At 50.5% G+C, this 20,198-nt stretch overlaps 3 protein-coding genes across 4 annotated transcripts in view; 1 reads left to right on the forward strand and 2 right to left on the reverse strand.

Annotated features, from left to right (window-relative positions):
* POLR2F (polymerase (RNA) II (DNA directed) polypeptide F) overlaps positions 1-2,680 on the forward strand; it is a 4,176-nt gene extending 1,496 nt beyond the window's left edge. The window contains exons 4-5 of one of the 2 annotated variants that reach the window (XM_010189238.1): positions 758-829; positions 2,470-2,680. In XM_010189238.1, the coding sequence (XP_010187540.1) occupies positions 758-829; positions 2,470-2,560 (163 nt within the window). In that variant the 3' untranslated portion in view covers positions 2,561-2,680. The remainder of the gene's footprint in view (positions 1-757; positions 830-2,469) is intronic. The other variant, XM_010189239.1, reaches the window with a different exon arrangement.
* LOC104544384 (chromosome unknown open reading frame, human C22orf23) overlaps positions 1-4,854 on the reverse strand; it is a 9,676-nt gene extending 4,822 nt beyond the window's left edge. The window contains exon 1 of the mRNA XM_010189242.1: positions 4,845-4,854. The gene's annotated coding sequence lies outside the window, so the exon portion shown is untranslated. The remainder of the gene's footprint in view (positions 1-4,844) is intronic.
* Positions 4,855-6,216: 1,362 nt separating this feature from the next.
* On the reverse strand, positions 6,217-15,653 carry SOX10 (SRY (sex determining region Y)-box 10). Its single transcript, XM_010189240.1, is given in 4 exon segments — positions 6,217-8,414; positions 8,417-8,659; positions 9,053-9,318; positions 15,244-15,653. Coding segments are annotated over 4 exon segments (1,365 nt in total). The 3' UTR covers positions 6,217-7,968.
* Between the last annotated feature and the right edge of the window lie 4,545 nt (positions 15,654-20,198).

Here is a 20,198-nt window from a genome sequence, read left to right on the forward strand (position 1 = left end):
TAGTTGTTCTTTGCGCAGTCTTTGCTCTGTGAAGCTATTTTGTGCACATTCTTTCGACTGGTGAAAGGCCAGAAAAGTGGGGGAGATGAGATGGACCCGTGCCAAGCCTTTAATCCAGCACACTCTGGCTCCTGCTTCTGCTTCGCCTACGTATTCAGCCTTCACTGCTGGACCTAGGCCAGCAGCAGCCCCCAGTGGCCTTATTCTTGCATAACGTGGACTTTCTTTGCTGCCACTGTCTAATGGCTGGGTATCATCACCCCTGTTTGCTCTGCTGTTACAACCCTCTGCAAAATGCTTCATTTTTTATTCATTTAGGAAGAAAAAGAGTGCATCATAAATCCAGCCCCTCACTGTCCCCCAGCCAAAGACTGGAAGGTGTGAGCAAAGCAGGATACGAGAGATGTGCCGGATCTACAGGAGGCATACTCATTTTACAGTGTTTAGTGGATTAATTTTAGAACCACTCTTTTTCTCACATCTAATTAGAGCACAGGGGGACTAGAAGGGTGTGGGTCAGAGCAGCTCTCAAGCACCAGCTGGTCAGCAGAGGTTGAAGAATGGGACAAGAACAACATTCAAGTAAAAGCTCAGTCCCTAACCACTTGGAGGAGTTTTCTTCCCAAAGTGCACAAGAGAGCAAATCAGATTTGCCAAGGTGGTGCCCCAGCCCTATGGGTGACATAGGCAGGCACGTGTTTTGCTGTCCCTCTTTCCTTTCTGTGCATTTGCTCAAATGGTTGTTGTTCTGTCCCAGGATGTGTGCACCTGTGATGGTGGAGTTGGAAGGAGAGACAGACCCCTTGCTGATTGCCATGAAAGAACTCAAGTAAGTCCCAGATTTTCACAGTGAGCATATTTATCTCCATAAACCAAGCAGTTGTCTCCTTGTCCCAGCATTTAGCAGCTGATTCCAAGACAGCCTTGTCTTCCCTCAATAACAGTGAGGGAACTACAGTTGCCTTCCCTTTTAACACCTTAGCATAGCTGCTCTCTCCCATCCCAGCTGTTCGTGCAAAGTACCAAGGATGACCTCTTTGGAATCAAATTGTTCTTTATTTCTGTGATGGGAACTCAAGGTCCTCATCTTTTTGGAATTAGTTTAATTCCCTGCATGGAATTGATTTGAAAGCAGCCATCTGAACAGACTTCTAAAATAAGTGCTTTCAAAAAACACAGTAAGGATCAGGCTGGTGATGTGGAGACCCTGTTCAGGATATTTTCATGTACCCTTCCACACTTGGTTTATTGAGGCATGTCCTCTGCTTACAGAAAGATAAATAAATCCTTTATTACTGTAGCAGTGGCAGCTTCTATATGACCACTTATAGGCCCATCTTTCCACAGCAGAGCTCCCTGCTGGCCCCCAGTTTGCCTGCATGGTCGGTGACCTAGATCATGTACAGGTATCCTTCAAGCAGAGCAGCTGGATCTGTTACTGGTTAATTCTCTGTTCTTGAACTGCATTGTCCTTCTGCTTCCCCAGTTTCTCAGTGCATTGCAGTTGCTCTGGCAGATTTTTGCATGTTACAGCTCCCTTTATCATTGCTAAAAGCTTCTTAGGTCATGTTCCTTGTCAGATCTCCAAGCTTGGTCTGATTTGCTTCTGGCCCCTGTCTGAGCGTGAGCTCTAGAAAGTAAGTCAGGGTGTGACAACAGTATAGTGGCGTCCTGTTCTGTGCCAAAATTCACTTGTAATTCTTGGCGTGGGGGAGCTGCTTTGCTACTGGAAAAACAATGGCCTTGAATGTGATCACTAAAGAAGTTGTATTACTTTTCAGGTCTGATATGGTTGAAACCTGATGCCCTGGTTAGATTCCAGACTGTCTGATTACATTCTGCTGACTTAAATCTACTTCCATTAAGTTAAATTGTGTTCAGCATTTTCTTGCTTTCTAATTGGAACCACTGCTAGCAGATGCTGTGCTCCACCCCTGCTGTACCAGGTTTTTGTCCCTGAATAGTCACTATTTCATGTATCCATCTTAAAATGGTAATTCATGTTGTCAGGGTGCAAAATTCTGTAAATACCAGTTTGTCGTGAAGATTCTCAGAATTCTGCTACTTTTGTAGTGTCTTGTGGGGAAAACTTTTTCATCAAAGAAAAAGTGGATTTGTTCAAGTCCCTTGATTTTTCTTTTTTCCCCTGCATCAGTGTTAGATACTTGGTGATATCTCGTGGTGAGTTCAGCTCACAGGGCTGAACTCCTGCATAGCAATAGAAGGCTGACTTTTGTAGGTCTTTGGTTGTTTTGAGTCTAAGGGTGCTCGGTGCTTTGCACCTACAAAAGAGAGAATGTTGTTGGGACTCCCCTTTACTATATAATACCAAATCACCAGTGCTACACAGATCTCTCAGTTAAACCTGAGCAGCTTACTGAAGGCACTAAGCACCTCAGTTCCCGCTGCCTGCTGAAGTGGTATAGTGAAGGCTGTGGCATTTCTGTTCACTTCTCTGTCTCCTTTCAGAGCACGCAAGATCCCCATAATCATCCGTCGTTACCTGCCAGACGGGAGCTATGAAGACTGGGGTGTGGATGAGTTAATCATCACAGATTGATCAGCCTCCAGCCATTGTTTTAGCTCTTTCCTTCTCCAGAGATGTTTCTATTTTTGTTTATATTTGTGTAAATAAATTATAAACCTACCCATTTGAAGTTGAATGTGTTTGAGTCTTTTTTTTCCTCCCACTTCCTCTTTGTATAGGTCCTACATGCCCGTAGACCCAAAGAATGTATTGTGTTGGAAGAGACCTTTAAAGATCATCCAGTCCAACCCCCCTGGAGTAAGCAGGGACATCTTTAACCAGATCAGGTTGCTCAGAGGCCTATCAAGCCTGATCTTGAATATCTCCGGGGATGGAGCCTCCACTGCCTCACTGGGAAACCTGTTCCAGTGTTTAACCACCCTCCTACTGAAGAACTTCTTCCTAATGTCTAATCTAAATCTACCCTGCTCTGGTTTAAAACCACTTCCCCTTGTCCTGTCACTACACACCCTTGTAAACAGTCCCTCCCCAGCTTTCCTGTACCCTTCAGCTACTGGAAGGCCACTATAAGGTCTCCTTGGAGACAAGTCTTCTATCAAGACTCTCTTCTTTCTACCGCCTTGATCATTACTCTTTCTTTCTGTGTTGTGGGCTGCATTAGTAAGATTAAGGAGCCAAGTGCTGTGCTTTTCCTGCAGTTTCTTTTTTTTTCACCTGCAACGGCCCTATCTTTTAGCTAGGCTAAAGGCTGCAGTAAATCATAGAATCATTAAGGTTGGAAAGACCTCTAAGATCATCAAGTCAACTGTCAGCCCAGTGCTACCATGCTCACTAAACCATGTCCCAAAGTGTCATGTCTACATGTTTTTTTGAGCACCTCCAGGGATGGTGACTCCAACACTTCCCTGGCCAGCCTGTTCCAATGCTTGACCACTTTCAGTAAATAAATTTTTCCTAATATCCAATCCAAACCTCTCCTGGTGCAACTTGAGGCCATTTCCTCTCATCCTATCACTAGTTACTTGGGAGAAGAGACCCAACACCCACCTCTATACAACCTCCTTTCAGGCAGTTCCTCCTCTTCTCCAGTTATAGGACTGATAGCCAATTAAACTGCTGTACAAAAATGCTCCTGCGGGTACTTTGGCCTCAGAAAAACTCCAGCCCTCTGCCCATGTTCCATCTTAAAACAAGAGTGCTGAGATACCTCCATTGCTTCTCCCAGACAGTTGGGCCTTTGTGCCCTGAGCAGGTTGCTGTGGAAACCCCCAATTTCCTCTCTGGCTGGGGCTGGCTGTGGGGCTTCTCAGGAGTATCACAGAGCAGCTCTCATCAAATCACCTATTGTTTCCCTGCTCCTGCTGCTTATCAGAGGTGGGGATCCCCTTTCAGTGGCACTGCCCCAGCCGGAAGCACAGTCACCACTCGCAGTCCCACCAGCTCAGCAGTCGTAGGTTGTTGCCACGCTTGTTCCTTGTACAGCTGTCCTCTGACAACTGATGGTCCTGGGGATGTGAGTGCTCTCCAGCCATCTCGGTTGTACATGTGTGTCAGTTGTATGTACCCCCATGGAACTTACAGTGGCACAACAGTAGTTAAACCCTAGAGTTCCTTTAATCTGTAATGTGATGAAAGACTGATGATTTGTCTCCTTAAAATTGTAGCCCCTTGCTCAAATCAAGAAGAGTGGGGTAGATGCATTGCAATCGGCAAGGGCTTCTAGCCAGCCACTATCCAGTTTTAATTTCTTGATCTTGCGTGTGCTCCAAGGTTCTTACTCTGCGTGAGGAAGATCTGAGCTCTTGGGTAAAACACGTTTAATTATCTTACAGAGAAGTGCTCATGGTATTTTTGTTTGGTTGTTTTTTTTTTTAAGAGAAGAAGGGGAAGGTGCACCTTGCTTATGGTTTCTACTTGACATTAGTTTTTCTCTACACTGGTCCAGGAAGAATATTCCCAACTATTTTGTGTTAAAGCTTGTGCTTATACACAAAGCGTGCATTCTCCATGCTATATGTGTGGTTGGTGCCTGCAGGTGATTATCCGTGTCCCACAGGGAGTTTAGATCTACCTGCCTGGGAACTCAGCTCATATAACCAGCCATGAATGTCATTCTCTTACTGCTCCCTCTAAAAGCACCAGTCCATCCTTCACCTGTTGGTGTGCACAGGAGGGGCTGGTTTTGGAGTGAGAATGCAGGACCTGAATGGGTCCCTGGGCAAAAGTGGCAGGTCAAAGGGAATGTGGAGGCGCTTGCAGGTGTGGGGAAGGGGTTGACTGTGAGGAACACAAGTGCTTCCTGGTCCAGGCCATCCTTACCAAGAAAAGGTTAATTTGCAGCACTGTGGCCTTCAGCCTCTCCCCCCACCCTCCATGGAATCCTTTAATCACGTTGGTGCGGTGAAATTTCAGTCCTGAAATGGTGCCTTTGTGCAATCGTTTTGGCGTCCGCCATGGTGCGCGGGGGTCGTTTTCTTGTCCCTTTTTTTAATTTTTTTAAATGACTTCTTTGTTCCCTCCCCGCCTCCCCTCCCCAGCCCTGCATCTGTATCAGATACGATTAAAGGGATAGGGAAGGATGCCGGGCCAGCTCCTGCTAGACTACAAGAGGAGTGGTTAACCCCTCTGTTACCAGCAGCATTCTCAGTCCTGACTTAGTTGTGAGGACCCTCACAATGAGAGGAGGCATCTCCTTCCACTAAAGAATGATTGAGGCAAAGCCCACTCATTTTCTTAATTTGCTTCTGGAAGAGCTGGAGGAGGGTACCTGTGTGTGGTTGAGAACCTACATTTCCCACTCTTCTGCTCACCCACACCATGTCCCTTCCCTCTCCCACCCCTGTGATCAGCTGTTCTACCCCTAACTCCACCATGGCTTCTGTTCTCCCCCACATGTGGTCCTGACCTGGTCAGCAGTACAGTACTTTACTTTTGGACTCTTCCCACAGCCTGTAATTTGGGGTAGAGATTTCTCCTTCTCTCCAGTGAATGGCCACAGTCCTATTTTGCATGGAGCTCTTTAGCTGACATCATCACTGTTAGATCCCTGAAGCCATTTTGCTGATGATGCTCTTAGGCCCATACAGGGCTTCATCCAAATAATACTGTGAGTTTTAAAAAGCTCTGAATGTGTTCCACAGCTCCTAGACATCCTGCTTACTCTACTCACCCATAGAGTGTTTGGTGAACGCAAACTCTCAGGATGGATCACATTGAAAATTTGGAGTCAATTTGTAATTGTGGAGTCTCTGTTTTAGTTGGGATCCTACATTGCTACCATTGGCCTTGAGAGATGTTCTTAAGCAGACCGATATCTGCTGTACATTTTCTTTCCAAACATCATCAGATAGCCTCCCAGGACCTGAGTACACTCAGGATGTCTTCAACAAGTACACAGGTATACACATCTATTCTTGAATATATGCTCTGTGTGTGAGTGCGTGTGTTTGTATTTAGGTTCTTGCTTGTGGAAGGCAAGAGACCAAGGGGCCTTCTCACCGAAGAAATGACTGGAGCTGGTGTGGGAACAGAAGATGAGTTTCATCTCCAGGAAGGAGGCTGGTAAACTGGTCTGAGTTACACCTATTTCTCTTCATAACAGGCAGAGGAAGGCTGTGCACAGGATCCGTATGGTGATGGTGTGACCCACTATACACTTGCTGGGGGATAAAATAGAGACTTGCTGGAAAGAGGTAAAAAAAAAAAACCCAGTCATGTGAAAATGAAACTTTTAAGTTTATTATTCCATATGTTTAATGCAGAGTTAATGGTGCTAGGACAGCATACAAACTGGGGAAAAGGAGGTGGGGGAGGAAGGTGCTACTTGCATAAATAAGGGGACAGGGCTGGAAGAGGTTACATGTGTACAGGAAGCAAACATTCTACATGATCTTTTCAGACACCACAAGGAGAAGTCATCCATAGCTAAGGGAGGCAGGAAGGGCATCTGACAGTCATATCAGCAGACGGAAACAATGACACCGATCACAGTCCACGTTTGGTCAAAGTATTTCATTTTTCTAGACTGGAATATCCATGGGAAGATCCCACAACGTGTCTCTGTGATCAACTGCCAAGGGTCATCTTCTCCTGCAACAACTTTTGTGCCAGTTCACTCCCTGGCATGACAAAACACCCCAGTCCTGGAGGTAACAAGGGAGAAGTAAGCAGACTGTCCTCAGGTGTTGGGCTGAAAACAGGAGGATGATCTGACTGTAAGAGCTGGTTGTTTCCAGTTTGAAACCCAAAGGGAGAAATTAATTCTTTTGCACCTAAATAGTCTTATGTTCTTTACACTTTTCCAAGATTGGGTGCGTGTCTACTTTGCTTAAAGCCGCAGGAGTATCTTTCCATCTTCAGTGTAGGTAAGAGGGACTGGAAGACATGAACAAACGAGCAGGGATGCAGACCCCGTCAGCCTGAGTTTGGAGTGCGGGTTCAAAGAAAGTACTGGAGTCAACTCAGGATGTTGGCAAATGCATAGTAGCTTTCTTGGTGCCTCTTCATTTCAGGGAGGCATAGTCAGACATGGAAGAGCAAGGACCAAGTTTTCTCAGAGGTTGTTTAGGATACTGAAGAGACTGGAAAGGACTGAGATGCCAGAAATGCCAGACATAAATGAGTGATACAGAGCAATTGTAAGAAAGGAGGATTCACCCACAGCACCTTAATGATCCACCGATCTATCCCCACCTCTCCTACACCTCCATACGTGAACACACGTGCACACACAGGCTATGGTATGAGTAACGGTAAGACCAACTATGCGGTTTCCTGAGTTGTACACGTTGTTCAGGCAAGCCTTAAAATCTCCATGCAGGAAAAGCGTGGTATTAAACAGAGACAGGATGGAGAGCAGAAGCAGGGAGAAAAGCTAGGATGCAGCCGTGGAAATCAGGAGGGAAGCAAGTGTAGGTTAGTCTTCCAGCGGGGTTCAAGATTCATGCATGTGTGAATCTTAGGCAGGGCTGCTGCACGATGCTGATTGCAAGGAAGCCAGCTGTGCTGTCCTCCCTACTACTCCTCCCATAACAAGTTCACCAAGGCTGAGCAATCACCCTTCACCCACAGCAGGTGACAAAGTGTTGGCCATTGCGGCCTGTTGGAAACTAACTCCCTGGAGCAGTTTGAGGAAGGGAAGGAAAGGACAGCCCCTCTCATCGTAAAGTCCAGGGCGTGCACAACAAAACCCAGCACGGACCAGTCACTTCATGTCTAGAATCCTCCTCATCTAGAAGGCCAAAAAGGTGTCACAAGCCAGTCACGTGGCCTGCATGAAATTGGTAAAGGGCGAAAGGATGAAAAACCTTCCTCTAGGCGGGTGAGCCAGCGATAGCCGGGGTCAAGAAAGGCACTTCTGTATTCTCAGTGGGTTCTGGTGGCTGGATGGCACTGAGTGACCTCGGAGTTCGGAGGCTCTTCTGCCTGTGCTGATTCTTCGGAGCCTTTCCGTCGCTGCTTCGGTCACCGTTCCCCATTCCCTATGGTCTGGAGAGAGTCGTATACACGGGCTGTTCCCAATGTGTGGGGCTATGGGACTGTGGCACGGAGGGTGCAGGGTCAGAGATGGCAGTGTAAAGGGGACGTTGCGAAGGTCCCATATAGGAGAAGGCAGAGTAGAGGCCAGAGGCTTGGCTGGAATGGCTGTAGTAGGGTCCCGAGGGCTGATGGTCTGGGTAGTCAAACTGGGGCCTGGAGATGGAGGGAAAGGCCGAACCATAGTGGGGCAGACTCAGGGATGTGTAAGCTATCTGGGAGGTGGAGGGCTGGTCAGCGTAATGACCTCCAGGGGCAGACCCCTCTGTTTTCACCTGGGCCTTGGAGTCTACCACGGATGAGGTGGCGGTGGACAAGGAGACTCCATGCTGCTTGGAGATCCAGGCAGAGTGTCCGCTGGCTGCAGCCAGGGCGCTCCCGAGGCCGTAAACCGAACATGGCCCGGGTGGCCGGCGTGTCCGTTGGGCGGCAGGTATTGGTCGAATTCGTTGACATCGAAGGTCTCCATGTTGGACATCACTTCATGGCTGATCTCCCCAATGTCCACATTGCCAAAGTCAATGTGTGGTTTTCCTCCTTCCCCAAGGGAGCGCCCTTCTCGTTTGGAGTCGGCTTTGCCTGCCTGCAGCTCGGTCTTAGGGGTGGTGGGGGGCGTGGGGGGCCCGTGGCTCTGACCTGCAATGTGAAACACATTTTAAGGAGGAAAGAGAGAGAAGAGGTGAGTTACCACTTTATGCCTGGGCTTTATACACATGCTAGCTCCGCTTCTCTCAGTTTGCTATCTACACATGCCAGCTTCGTTCCTCCCAGTTTGCTAGCAACTGTTCAGCTGGACACTTCAGTGGAGGGAGAGGAAAAAGAGGGGGGGTGCAACGATACCTTCTTGCCTGACCAGTGCAAGTGCCCGTGAAACTTGCGCATGTCCCTGTACCACTGACTCCAGCAGAGTCTGTTGGGTCACGAGCAAGGTGTGAGCAACGTCGCTAAGGCTTTCACCGTGATGACCTCGTTTTTTGCCTCTGAGTTGGTTGTAACCTGTCAGCAGGTCCACAGAGACCTGGGACTCACCTGAGGAGTGTTCTGGGTGCCCATCAGACATGGGTGACCCTTCACCGGGATGCCTGTGGTCCAGGTGGGCGCTCTTGTAGTGGGCCTGGATGGCGGCAGCCCCGCCAGCCTCCCCCTCCACCTGGCCTTCGCCCTCGCCCTGTGTGGCCTTGCCATTTTTCCGCCGGCGGGGCTGGTACTTGTAATCAGGATGGTCCTTCTTGTGCTGCATCCTCAGCCGCTCCGCCTCTTCGATAAAGGGCCGCTTGTCGCTTTCGTTCAACAGCCTGCAGAGGCCAAGGCAGTAAAGAAGAGAAGAGGGGAAGGAGAGGGGCAGGTATGTCAGGAAAAAACTCCCATCTATAGACAACATTGTGGGACACAGTGTGCAAATGCAGATGTCAGGGTGTTGTCCCATGGGAGTTATTTCTCAGAACAATAGGGAGATCTTGGTAGAGTTTCACTGGAGACAGCAATATTTTCCTCCTCCTTGTTAATTATTCAGTCCTGACACCAGTTAGTGTCAGTGCTGGGTTCCCTTTCTCACCTCAGTCAGTTCAACACCTTCTCTTACATTGTCCAAAGGCAAAGGGTAGCCTTTCGTAGCCGTGTAAAATAAGGCTGGACAAGCTGCTTGCAAAGACTGTGGCAAAACTGAGGGCAGCTGGGATCATCCCTCAGACTAAGGCAGTGTGACGCACCCTTGCTACCTATAGTGCTGCCTCCTGCATGTCTTTTGCTCTCCCCCAGTCTGTATTTACCCTAGTTTAACCTCCCACCCTTCCATAGGCTGTGCTCCAAGTTTGAGGCTTTACTGAAGCACAAATGGCTGCAATCGCTGTTGGCTCCACAGCACTCGTGTTGCTGCATGGAGCTTGCTGAGCCTTTAAGCATCATGCAGTATCCTAGAAGGGAATTAAAGAAAATTTTGAGGGAGGAGGAACACTGTATTCTGCTATTCCTGGAGCTCCTGCTCACCTTAGACATGGATAATGCAGAAGGCTGAAGCACAAAGGGCCAGCCCTTCTTGAATTTAGTCAAGCAGTTGTAAAAAATTTAGCTGCTACGTTCCTATCCCTGTAGAAATAGATGAGCTTTGGTCTCTGGATGAAAAGCACTGCAGAAATGTAAGCTCCTTCTCTATATTCCTGCCAGATCAAGGGCTGCTCTAGTTAAGATAGGCTTTCTGAGGAAATGGTGAAATGTCTGGGCAGGATGGCTCAGAGTGGATGAAGATGAGATCAACCTCATTGTTCAAGCCTCTAGCAGCATCTCGGTTGGAAGCACTTCAGTTTAATTTTATGGTTTCCCTCCTCAAACATTCTTGTTACTCAAGGTCATGCTGCTTTCAACCAGAAACCAGTGCTTTCAGAAGGGATGAGTCTCCCCATGACTTGCAACTCCAAAAGCCATTAGAAATGGCAGGGCTCCCAAGCGGCAGAAAATTACTTCATTTATAAGATGCCCATACCTTTTTCCCCCTAACAAAAGAACTACCTGGGGGTGGGGCTGTGCCAGCACCTTGGTACCCCAGAAGCCCTTAGCACTGAAATGTGACCAATTCTGTTAAACTGTAGGCACTGAGGAAGATACAAAGGCCTTGACTGGCCTGAAAAACTGAAGGTGAAGAGGAGGCACGGCCCAAGGAGCATACAGAGAAACACAGTAGGTGATCAAAGGGGTTGCCAGCAAGTAACGAGTAGTTTTCTAAGCATCCCTTTTCTTCCTGCTCCTTGCATAAACCCCCCAGCTGGCAGCAAGAAGGTGTGTGGCATGGGCTAGAGCCCATTATGGGGCTGACCTGGGTTCACTCCAGGCAGCCTGAGCAGGTCGCGGCCGCACACCGCATTCCTCCACTGCCTTAATCCCGGAGATTAAAGCAACTGAGCCACCGTGAATCCAACACTGGCTTTCCTGTCTCCCTCCTGCCACCATACACCATGCTCACACGTCTCGGAGGGCTCTAATCCCTCAGCCTGTGCTGCTCCAGACAACCCTCCAAGGGATCTGAAGGGACAGCCAAGCCAACCCTCATAGGCACTGTGGGCTGGAAGGTGACCTTGCCTTGGCAAAACCTTCATCCTTGCAGAACGCCCCGTCTCCCTGTGAGGTGGAGAATAGAGGCAAACTCTGCAGACTTGCAACCTGGGACACTTCAAGGGCTCCAGCAACCCTGCACTCTCAGCCCAGATGTTGCCAAAACTAATAAATAAAATGTTGTGGTTGGGAATGAAAGGTCTCTTTCTACGTGGGCACCTCTCAGAGCAAGAGGGCTGTAGGCTGCAGAGCCAGCTCTGATCTGCAGGGCGTACTGCACAGTGAGCTCAGAGTAGAGCCTCCCATGGATACCGAAGCTCAGCCTCCCAGATGTGTCTTCTGGATGGTGTGAACCAGAGCAGCTCTGTGTGAACCAGAGAGGCTGTGCAGAAGTCAGATCTCTGCCTTCTGAGCTATGCCTGGGTGCCTCCTCTTCTTTCCCCTTGCCAGCAGCCCACAGGCAGTGCCACCATCAGGACAGTGGCAAGTCCATTCCCCATGTATTTGCCTTCTCCTTTCCAAGGTTCCCTCCTCCCTCCAGCTGGGATCAGAGCTCAAATCGGCTTTAGCAAAGTGAAACTGGTGCGAGCAGGCAAAGGCCAGGAGATTTGGGGGGATTTGGATTTCACTTACTTCCTGCCCTCCCCCTTCCTGCCCCTCATGCTCCCCAGTTCCTAATGCAAAGGAATCTCGCACGGGCAGAGAAGTTATGGATCACAGAGCAAAGCCCTTCATAAGGCTTAACCAAGCCCTCGCCACCTGCCCTGGCATCAAATGCTCACCCCCCCAGGCCAAGGGGAGAGGGGCAAGCACCCAGCGTCCCACTCCAGGAGGAAAAAGAAGGGCTAAAATCTGCCTGCCTTTTGCAGCCTTCTGGCATTGCACCGTGCAATGGTGCAAAGGCCTGACCATGTGCCGGGACTCAGCTGCCGATGAGTCAGTGCGGTGGTGATGGGGTCAGGCGTTGGGGCTGATGCAAGGTGAGGGCTGACTGAGATCAGAGAGCAGCCAGGCGGGCTCTCCTACACGTACACATCACCAAATTTTGTGGGCATGACCCTATTCTCTGGGTGCTGCCACCCCCATGCAAAGATCCTTCCATCCGGTCCCCTCGCTCCTCCCTACGGAGCCTGCCTCCCCTTCATCCTGTGCCTTGCTTTTTTCAGCGCCAGAGGTGGTGCTGGCTGACATTTTGGCTGAGAGTCATGCCGACATTTTCAGCAGCCGGTCTCCATTTGAGAGCGGCTCCCTGTCCCACCCTGAGGAAGGAAAGCAGCCAAAGTGAGATTTCATGACTGTTGAGCATGGGAGCCCTCCCTCCTTTTTTAGTACAGTTGGTTTGTCATCTGCATCCCTCACACACCCCAAGTTGGGGGAGGTGGATGAGGCCGTAAGCCCCCCGGCACTGCACTTGAGACCAGGGGGATAATGCGGCCATCAGCGCATGTCCTGCGGCCCTTCCTAACGAGGCCTGGGACCTATGGAGGACATGGTAGTGGCACAGAGCTGAAGCAAACCTTGGGCTTAAAATGCAAGCCCAGGCCATTACAGCCCATTTTGCAGAGAAGCACATGGGACAGCACTGGGGTTATCGCTCAATCTGCTAACTGCCTTTCAAGATTTCTTAGCCTCTCCCATCCCCATCCAGTGCCAGTCGCTGGGGATGTGCTTGGTTTAACGGCGGTCTGCAAGCAGTCTCCATGCTCACAAGTGCTCATCTCTGCTTGATGTGCCCTTTACCTGTATAAGCTCAGAGCAGCCCATGTGTAAATATAAGTAGCCCATATTTTCCAAAGCGACTAGTGATGCAAGGTTTGAATGGCCATCTTGTAAGGGTGGGGACATGCAAACAGCCAGGGCCCTTTGCAGGAACACTCATCAGATGTTTGAGACTAAGCCATCCAGAGCTTAACTTGGCTGCTTAACTTGTACTGACACATAGGAGCTATATGGCATAGATGAGGGGAGTGGGAACTTCAATGGAGGAAGACCCAACCGTACCATGGCTGGAAGGCGAGCCTTGGGTTTATTATCCTGGTAAACTTTGGGCCACTTCCCCTGGAGCTTTGTGGGTTGATATTCCCTCCGAGACTCACAGAAAGAAACACACACGTGGTCCTACCCAGGCCAGACACCAGCTTCACCCGTAGCCCTGTTTACTCGGCTGTATGGTCCCCACAGGGGCTGGCACGGCTCAGAGAGCTGCAGCCTGCACTGGGGACACTCGAAGAGGAGATGTGTTCAAGCCAAGCAGCTGGCTGGCAAACCCAGCTGCACACAACAACCCCAGGCCTGATCCCGCAAGCTTCTTTGCCTGACCCACAATCCCTGGCTGCACGGTGCCCTAAGAAATGCCTGGGGACCATGACAATCGTCCAGTGGCAGCGTCCCCCTGCTCAAAATCCCATGTAGCCAGTGGTGGGAGTTGTGTCCTGGGAGCAGGGAGGCAGTCGGGTGCATGAATGTGGTCACAGGCCAGAGGCTCTGTCTCCCTGCACTCTGAAAGTGACACCTATGGAGGGTTTCACTGCTTTGTTGTATTTTCCAAGGGAAATGCAGTGTCCAGAGGGAGGCTGTTGCTCTAAAATCCGGTAATATTTTGCAATAAATGAACGATACCATGAAATAACACTTTACAAACAAAAAAGGTGAGTTCCCACACACACACACACACACACACGCTCTTACAGCACAGATTCCTGGCCCAGAGGCTGGCAGCAGAGCCCCGGGTGGGAGCAAGTGCTATGGTAAAGGGAAGGGAAGGCAGCAGGGAACAAAGCAGGAAAGAGCATCAGATGAGACATCCACAATCACACCCCGCCTTCAATTTCCCGAATAAATCCCTTTGCTGGTGTTACACTAGACGCTGATGGGTCAGGGTAAACGGGCTGATATAGCAAAGGGAGAAGCTAATACCCAAGGGCTTGGTTCCTTGGAAGCAAGGAGGTTTGAAGCTAGGAGGAGACCTCAGCATCAGCTGCTGGACAGGGTGTTTTACTTCTGCCTGGAAAAACATCTCTGGGCCCATCCAAGGTTGAGGGCTTCCTCCCCAAAATGCTGTCAAGGCAAGAGAGACATTGAGAGGGCTCCTTTGCGTGAGGCTTGGTTCACGTTGGTTGGTGCAAGGCGAGGTGGGGGACGGTGATGGGGACTTGTGGAAAAAAGTGTTTATAGCATGTTGGTGGCTTTACTGGCAGAGACCATCAGATGGGAAAGAAGTGGCACGGCCAGCTTGGGTACTACAGCTCTGCATACCCACGGGCCAGCTGTGATCGATCGGGGCAGCCTGTCGGTCTGCTGGGAGAAGAAGTGGGTTGGGGAGGGTACATAAAGGACTCAGAGATCTGCATGAAACCAAAGTGAAAATGGGTGCAACAAACTGGTGGGGTCAGAGGGATGAGCATGTGTGTGTGCTGACAAGAAAGGAGGGCGCGTCTCTGGGTGCAAAGGGACGGTTTAAGCCAGCAAGTTGCAGGAGAGCATGCTAAGGCTGGGACCGCTGCAAGTCTCTTCCTTTCTGCTAAGCCCCAGCACCCCTTTCTAGCAGGGTCTCTCCTTGTCGATCTCACTGCACCTGCATGGCCTCCAAAACTCGGACCATCCTGGGAAGAACGGGTGCAGGGCTCTGACCGCCTGGATCCCTTCCCCAACCTTCCTCCTCAGCCGTAACTTAGTTTCCTGCTTGCTCCATGACACTGCACAGAAAATAACTCCTCTTGGCCTTGGGACCCAAGTTCAAACAGGCTTGAGGCAGCCACCAGTGAGTTAAGTTGGATGGGGCTCAGCTGGGTTCCTGCTACTGCACAACTTGGCTCAACACAGAGGGTTAGCCAAGAAAACAAAATCTCCCCTGGCAGCCAGGCAGAAGAGGACCAAGACAAGAATATCTTGCTTGGGAACAACAGGGAAAGTTAGTGGGAAACACATGGAAAGGCCTGTGGCCCAGGATGGAGGTGAGTTCTACTGAGGAAACCTTTGCTACATCCAACCACCACTCTTGCCTCAGTCATCGACTGTGCCTCCTGCAAGGGGGCTTCCCACAAGGAAGGAAGTTCCCTCAAGGGATACCCCTTCCACCCTGTTAAGTCTTCACCCTTCTGCATGATCACACAATGCTCTCCGGGACACCCCTGGATCCCAGCCCTCGTGCTCCCCCTCTGCCCACCTGCTCTTACCTCCAGAGCTTCCCCAAGGTCTTACTGAGCTCGGCGTTGTGGAGGTGCGGGTACTGGTCAGCCAATTTCCTCCGGGCAGCCTGTGCCCAGACCATGAAGGCGTTCATGGGACGCTTGACGTGGGGCTTGCTCTTGTTACTTCCATTGACCCGGACGGGCATGGGTACCAGGGTCCAGTCATAGCCACTCAGCACCTGGCTGACTGCCTCACGGATGCACACCGGGAACTTGTCGTCATCTGCCTCCGAGTCTTGCTGTTCCTTCTTGACTTTCCCCATCTCCCCGTTCCCAGAGACAGTGAGGTGTGGTGAGTTGTCGGACGTCATGGAGGGTCCTGGCGAGAGGCAGTGGTGGTCTTCAGAGCCCACCGGGCTCATCTCCACCTCTGAAAGGTCTTGGTCATCGGCCATTGTCACTCGTCAGCCCTTTCTCTCTTCCTTCTTGGTGTTCTTCTCACTGGGGAAGGGAGGGAGGAAGACAAAAACAAAGGAAAGAAAGGAAAGAGCAGGAGGGGGAAAGAGAGAAAAGGAGAAGCAACCACCAAATTTGAAAGGGACTCCAAACTCTCTGAAGAGCTGACCACGAGACAGGGGACACTCAATATGCGCAAGCATAGTAATTGCCGTGCACACCACAAAACCCGTGATCGATGGGGGTGGGGATGGGTCAGGGCCCCTGATTAATTGGGATATCGTTCCCTATCTCTGCAATCATCTGGAACTGACATGTGCGGAGGGGCCTGTGGCAAGAGGGATAAGAGGGGCTGGGGATCTGAAAGAGGAGAGACATGGACTATCCTGCCTGAGGGCAGCTCCCAATGGGGAGTGGGATGTGGGGGGATGGCCACAAAACTTGTGTGGGAAAGTGCCCCTTTCTTTTGAAGATGTGTGGTGAAACGCCAGTGCAGTGCCCGGGGGCAGGCATGAGAGGGGGAGCAACAGCACCGTACCAATAAACCAGAAGGGACCAATATGCCGGCTACTGGGAAAGCTGAGCAAGCAGCATCAATAGGGGAGGGAATCAGCCTGGTCCCCAGATCTGCACCCAGAGACCCTCATCCCAGCATGGGAAAGTGCCTCTGTGGGGACACCCCATCCCTCACCCTCCTCTTGCAACTCATAAACCAAAGACTTGAAATACATCTACACCAAAGACTTGAAATACATCTACACTGCATACCCACACACACACCTGTCCATGTGTATATATGCATATACAGATTCACATTCATATTTTTATATATGTGTATACAGATACAAACACAAACTAGGTTTAACTTTGAGACAAGCCAAGGTTTGGGGTTGCCTGCCCCACACACTCCTCCTATCTGCAGCCACCTCCAAAAGTCCCTGCTGCCATGCAGCAGTTACCCCTCTTGGAGAAAGAAACACTCTAAAAATAAAGGCCTCTCTGTCCCCTCCATCCAGAAATTAAAAAAAAAAATAAAAAGGAAAAGAAAGAAATTTATAAAGAAAAAAAGAAGTGATAGAAAAGCATGCCTGTGGCTTAGCTGAAATAGAGCCAGTGCAGAGCAAGGGCTGCTATCCCTTCAATTTCAGAGGGCAACAAGGACCCTCGCTGGGGAAATCGAAAAAAGTAAGAGAAAGCAAGAGGGGAAAAGCACAAGCGAACGTGTGTACGCATGCGAGAGAGCTCAGGTAGGAAAACTTACATTGCTGGCCAGGGTGCCGGGCAGATCCTGCGAGGGCTGTGATTTGTATCCCAATGGCCCCCCTGTTGTCCCTCGGCACGGAGAGGCTCTCAGGCGAGTGCCATTCCTGGAGGGAGGCTTGGTTTTTACTAATACCCCGGCTGGATATCTCGAGCTGGCTTTGCTGCTTAGCACCGGGGGAGGGAAGGGCGGAAGGTGGAGCCAAGCGCTCCTCAGAGCCAGAATACGGTCGGTCAGGGATGGCAGGGAGGGGACGCAGGCAGCCCCCCACCCCACCTCAGCCACCAGCACCTTCCCCACTTTACCCCTAGTGTCAGCGTCTTCACAAGAGCCACCAGTGTCGGACTCCTTTCAGTAGCGTGGCCACCCCAAAAATGCTGCTGGAGGATTTAGTCCTGGGGATTTGGGGTGGCAGGGTGCTGGAAGGGGTCAGAGGTAGTTTGGAGAGATGGGTGTGTACCCCAGAACTGGAATTCCTCTCCTTCTCTCTGCTAGCACGGCTGCTCCTGCGGGGTCTGATGCCCCCCATGTGCCAAATGAGTGCCCCTGGTCCCTATCACAGAGTCTCATGGGAACCCTGCTGTGCTGCAACAAATCGGGCCAGGACCCTGGGGTCAAGATGCTGCCAAAAGGGCATCCTGATTCAGACTCAAGTCTGTGGGGTGGGGAAGGGGATGCAAGAGGTCAAGGCTGTCCCGAGGATGAAAGATATCATGTCCAGGGAAAATACTGTGTTTCTGGGAAGTGGACAGCAGTTTGAACCTTTCTAGGACTTTTGCACCCTAGGGATGGCCTTATCACAACATCTTGGTCTTTGTGAGGTCTTGTCAGGACAAGCAGGTTCGGCTTCCTCCGACGTGCTGAATTGCTCCTGAAGGCAAATGTGGGGTCTTTCACGAGGAAAAGGAGGTCTTCTGAGGAGAAGAACTTTCTCACACTCACTTGCCCTCATTCTTGCTGGTCATGCGCTGGGACGCGAGGTTCTCAGCACTCAGTGGGTTAGGTTGTTCTGCATCACATCTTCCATTTTCTGGTTTGCTTTCCTTCCCAGATGCCTCTGGTAGTTGGCTTCTTCAGCTGCCTTTGTCACTGAAGCTGGTATAGACCAACACCAACCCTGTAACCACGAGAGGTCACCCATGAAAAGTCCAATGATCCTCCCAGGTCCTCCTGATTTACCAGTGAGATAAACCTATCTCCTGCCCCAGCTCCTTGCTGGAGAGTCAACCAAAAAAAGCTCTCAAGGAGTCATCTTCTACCTTTCTGGGAGAGCTGGAGAGAGGGTTGGTCTCCTGTCCTACAAGGACATAGCCACTGCTGAGAAATACTGCCCTGCTTGTGGGGAGTGGGCAAGGAGGAGGAATGCTACAGAAAAAATGCTAGAAAAGGGTGTTTATTTGCCTTCTCTTCAGGTGACTGGTTCCTGTGGACCCTGTGGGAAGGAGGCAATGGGACAGGGATTTCTCATTTCCCTCCAAAGTGGAGATACAGGGTGCTGGACACCAAGTGGTAGGGAGCAAGAGGCCAGGGGTCCTCCTAGCACTTTGCTGAAGAAGATCCCCAATCAGGAAACAAAGGAGCCTCACAGGGTGCTAAGAGGAGCTTCACAGCCTGCTCGGCTCATAGCCCAAAAGCAGCGACCTCTTGGCAGGCTCTGTGGGAGGAATGAGATGGTCCTTGACCCCAGCAAGACAGTGAGTAGCAGGGCTCACATCTTCCTTCTAAAGTATGTCTGATGCACCACTCCTGGCTGGAACAAGAAAGGGATCAAACCCAGAAGGGATTTCAGAAACCCATAAAGCTTCAAATTGGTGTTTGTCCCAGTGTTCACCATCCCCATTCAGGAACTGCTGCCATCTGCCAGACAAGAGTCGGGCCCCATTTGTGCCTTGTTGCAAGAGCTGCGGGTTCCTTGGCTGCAGACAGGGAGCTCCTCAGAGGAGCTCATACTGGCCACGCAGTCTCTGCAACCCGCAGTCCGAGCGTCTCCTCACATTTAAGTGGCAGGGGAGGGGTTTTTTCCTTCATTCTGCCTTTCTCCAGTTCTTGCTTTTTGTCCCTCACAGCAGTGGCTGCCTGTATATCCTTCTCCAAGTCTCTTCCATCCCTGTGTCATCTCTTCTCTTGTACTATGGAGAGACAGAGGCAGGAGAGCGAGTTATGGAAAATACATCTCTACTGTAGCAGGAAGATGTGTGATGTTTTTTCTTCAGTTGAGGTGAGAAGACAGGCAGAGGAGAAGGAGAAGAGATCTTCCGTGTTTCAGGAATCACTGCGGTGGCATGCGTGTTCCTCCAGTGTCCCCTTTTTAGAGACAAGGACTCTCCAAGAGCCACTGCTAGCCACAGCAGCCAACATTGCAGATGCAGTCTTTCTAAATGTAAGTCTTCCTAATGACTGGTCCCTGGGGAAATGCCCATATAGCAGGTTTCCAACCCTTCTTTTCAGCATATATTTCTATGGATGAGGTGCTCCAGGTTCATAAAAAGGGACAGTCATGTGGATGAAGGATCTATGAGTGAAGGTGCTTCATGAGCCAGATACCTTGCTAAACCCCAGATTTCCTGCGGCACATCAGTAAAATGCTGTCTTTGGGCCTCAGTTCCTAATATGCGAAGGTGGAAGGATGCCACTTCTCCACCATAAAGTCATGCTGAGAGGGCAATAGGTAAAAGTGGGTGGGAAGTGGAGATGTCCCAACACACTGGGTGGCCCCAAATCCGTACAGCTCCCAATGGGAAAGGCTGGGTGCTCAGCAAGGAAAGCGTGTTGTCGCAGGGGCAGACTGGGGCATCTGCTCAGTAGGGTTTCATTGAGGGGACCATGCTGGCACCTCCACTACCAAGGTGGGACCACTGAGGTTGATGGAGAGGAATTTTACTAGATGATGCCCATCCCTTGAGCCCGTGGCAAGGGCGAAGTAAGAGGGAAGAGCCTCTCCACAGCAGAGGAGTAGCAGGATCCCCAGCATGAGAGCCAGGACCAGCTTTTGTCCCCTGCCCAGCTCGGGGGCACAGCACTGGTATTGTCCCAGGACTGCCTGGGAAAATGGGAGGGGTTCCCTGTGAAATCTTTCCATACAGTAAAACAGCGTCAGAGCCAGGGAGCGAGAGGGGGACGACACAGACATTCAAAAAAATACACACACACACACCGCCCCCCCCACAATACCAGCAGTGTGCTGAGGGAAAGGGAGACCCATGAATTGGGAGTTTGATAAGGATTTTCTCCCGCGCGCGCCCGTTCTCTCAACGGCTCCTTCAGTTTTCCCAACAACTCCCCC

This window comes from Mesitornis unicolor, unplaced genomic scaffold (genome assembly GCF_000695765.1).
Source record: "Mesitornis unicolor isolate BGI_N332 unplaced genomic scaffold, ASM69576v1 scaffold22937, whole genome shotgun sequence".
Lineage (NCBI taxonomy): Eukaryota > Metazoa > Chordata > Aves > Mesitornithiformes > Mesitornithidae > Mesitornis > Mesitornis unicolor.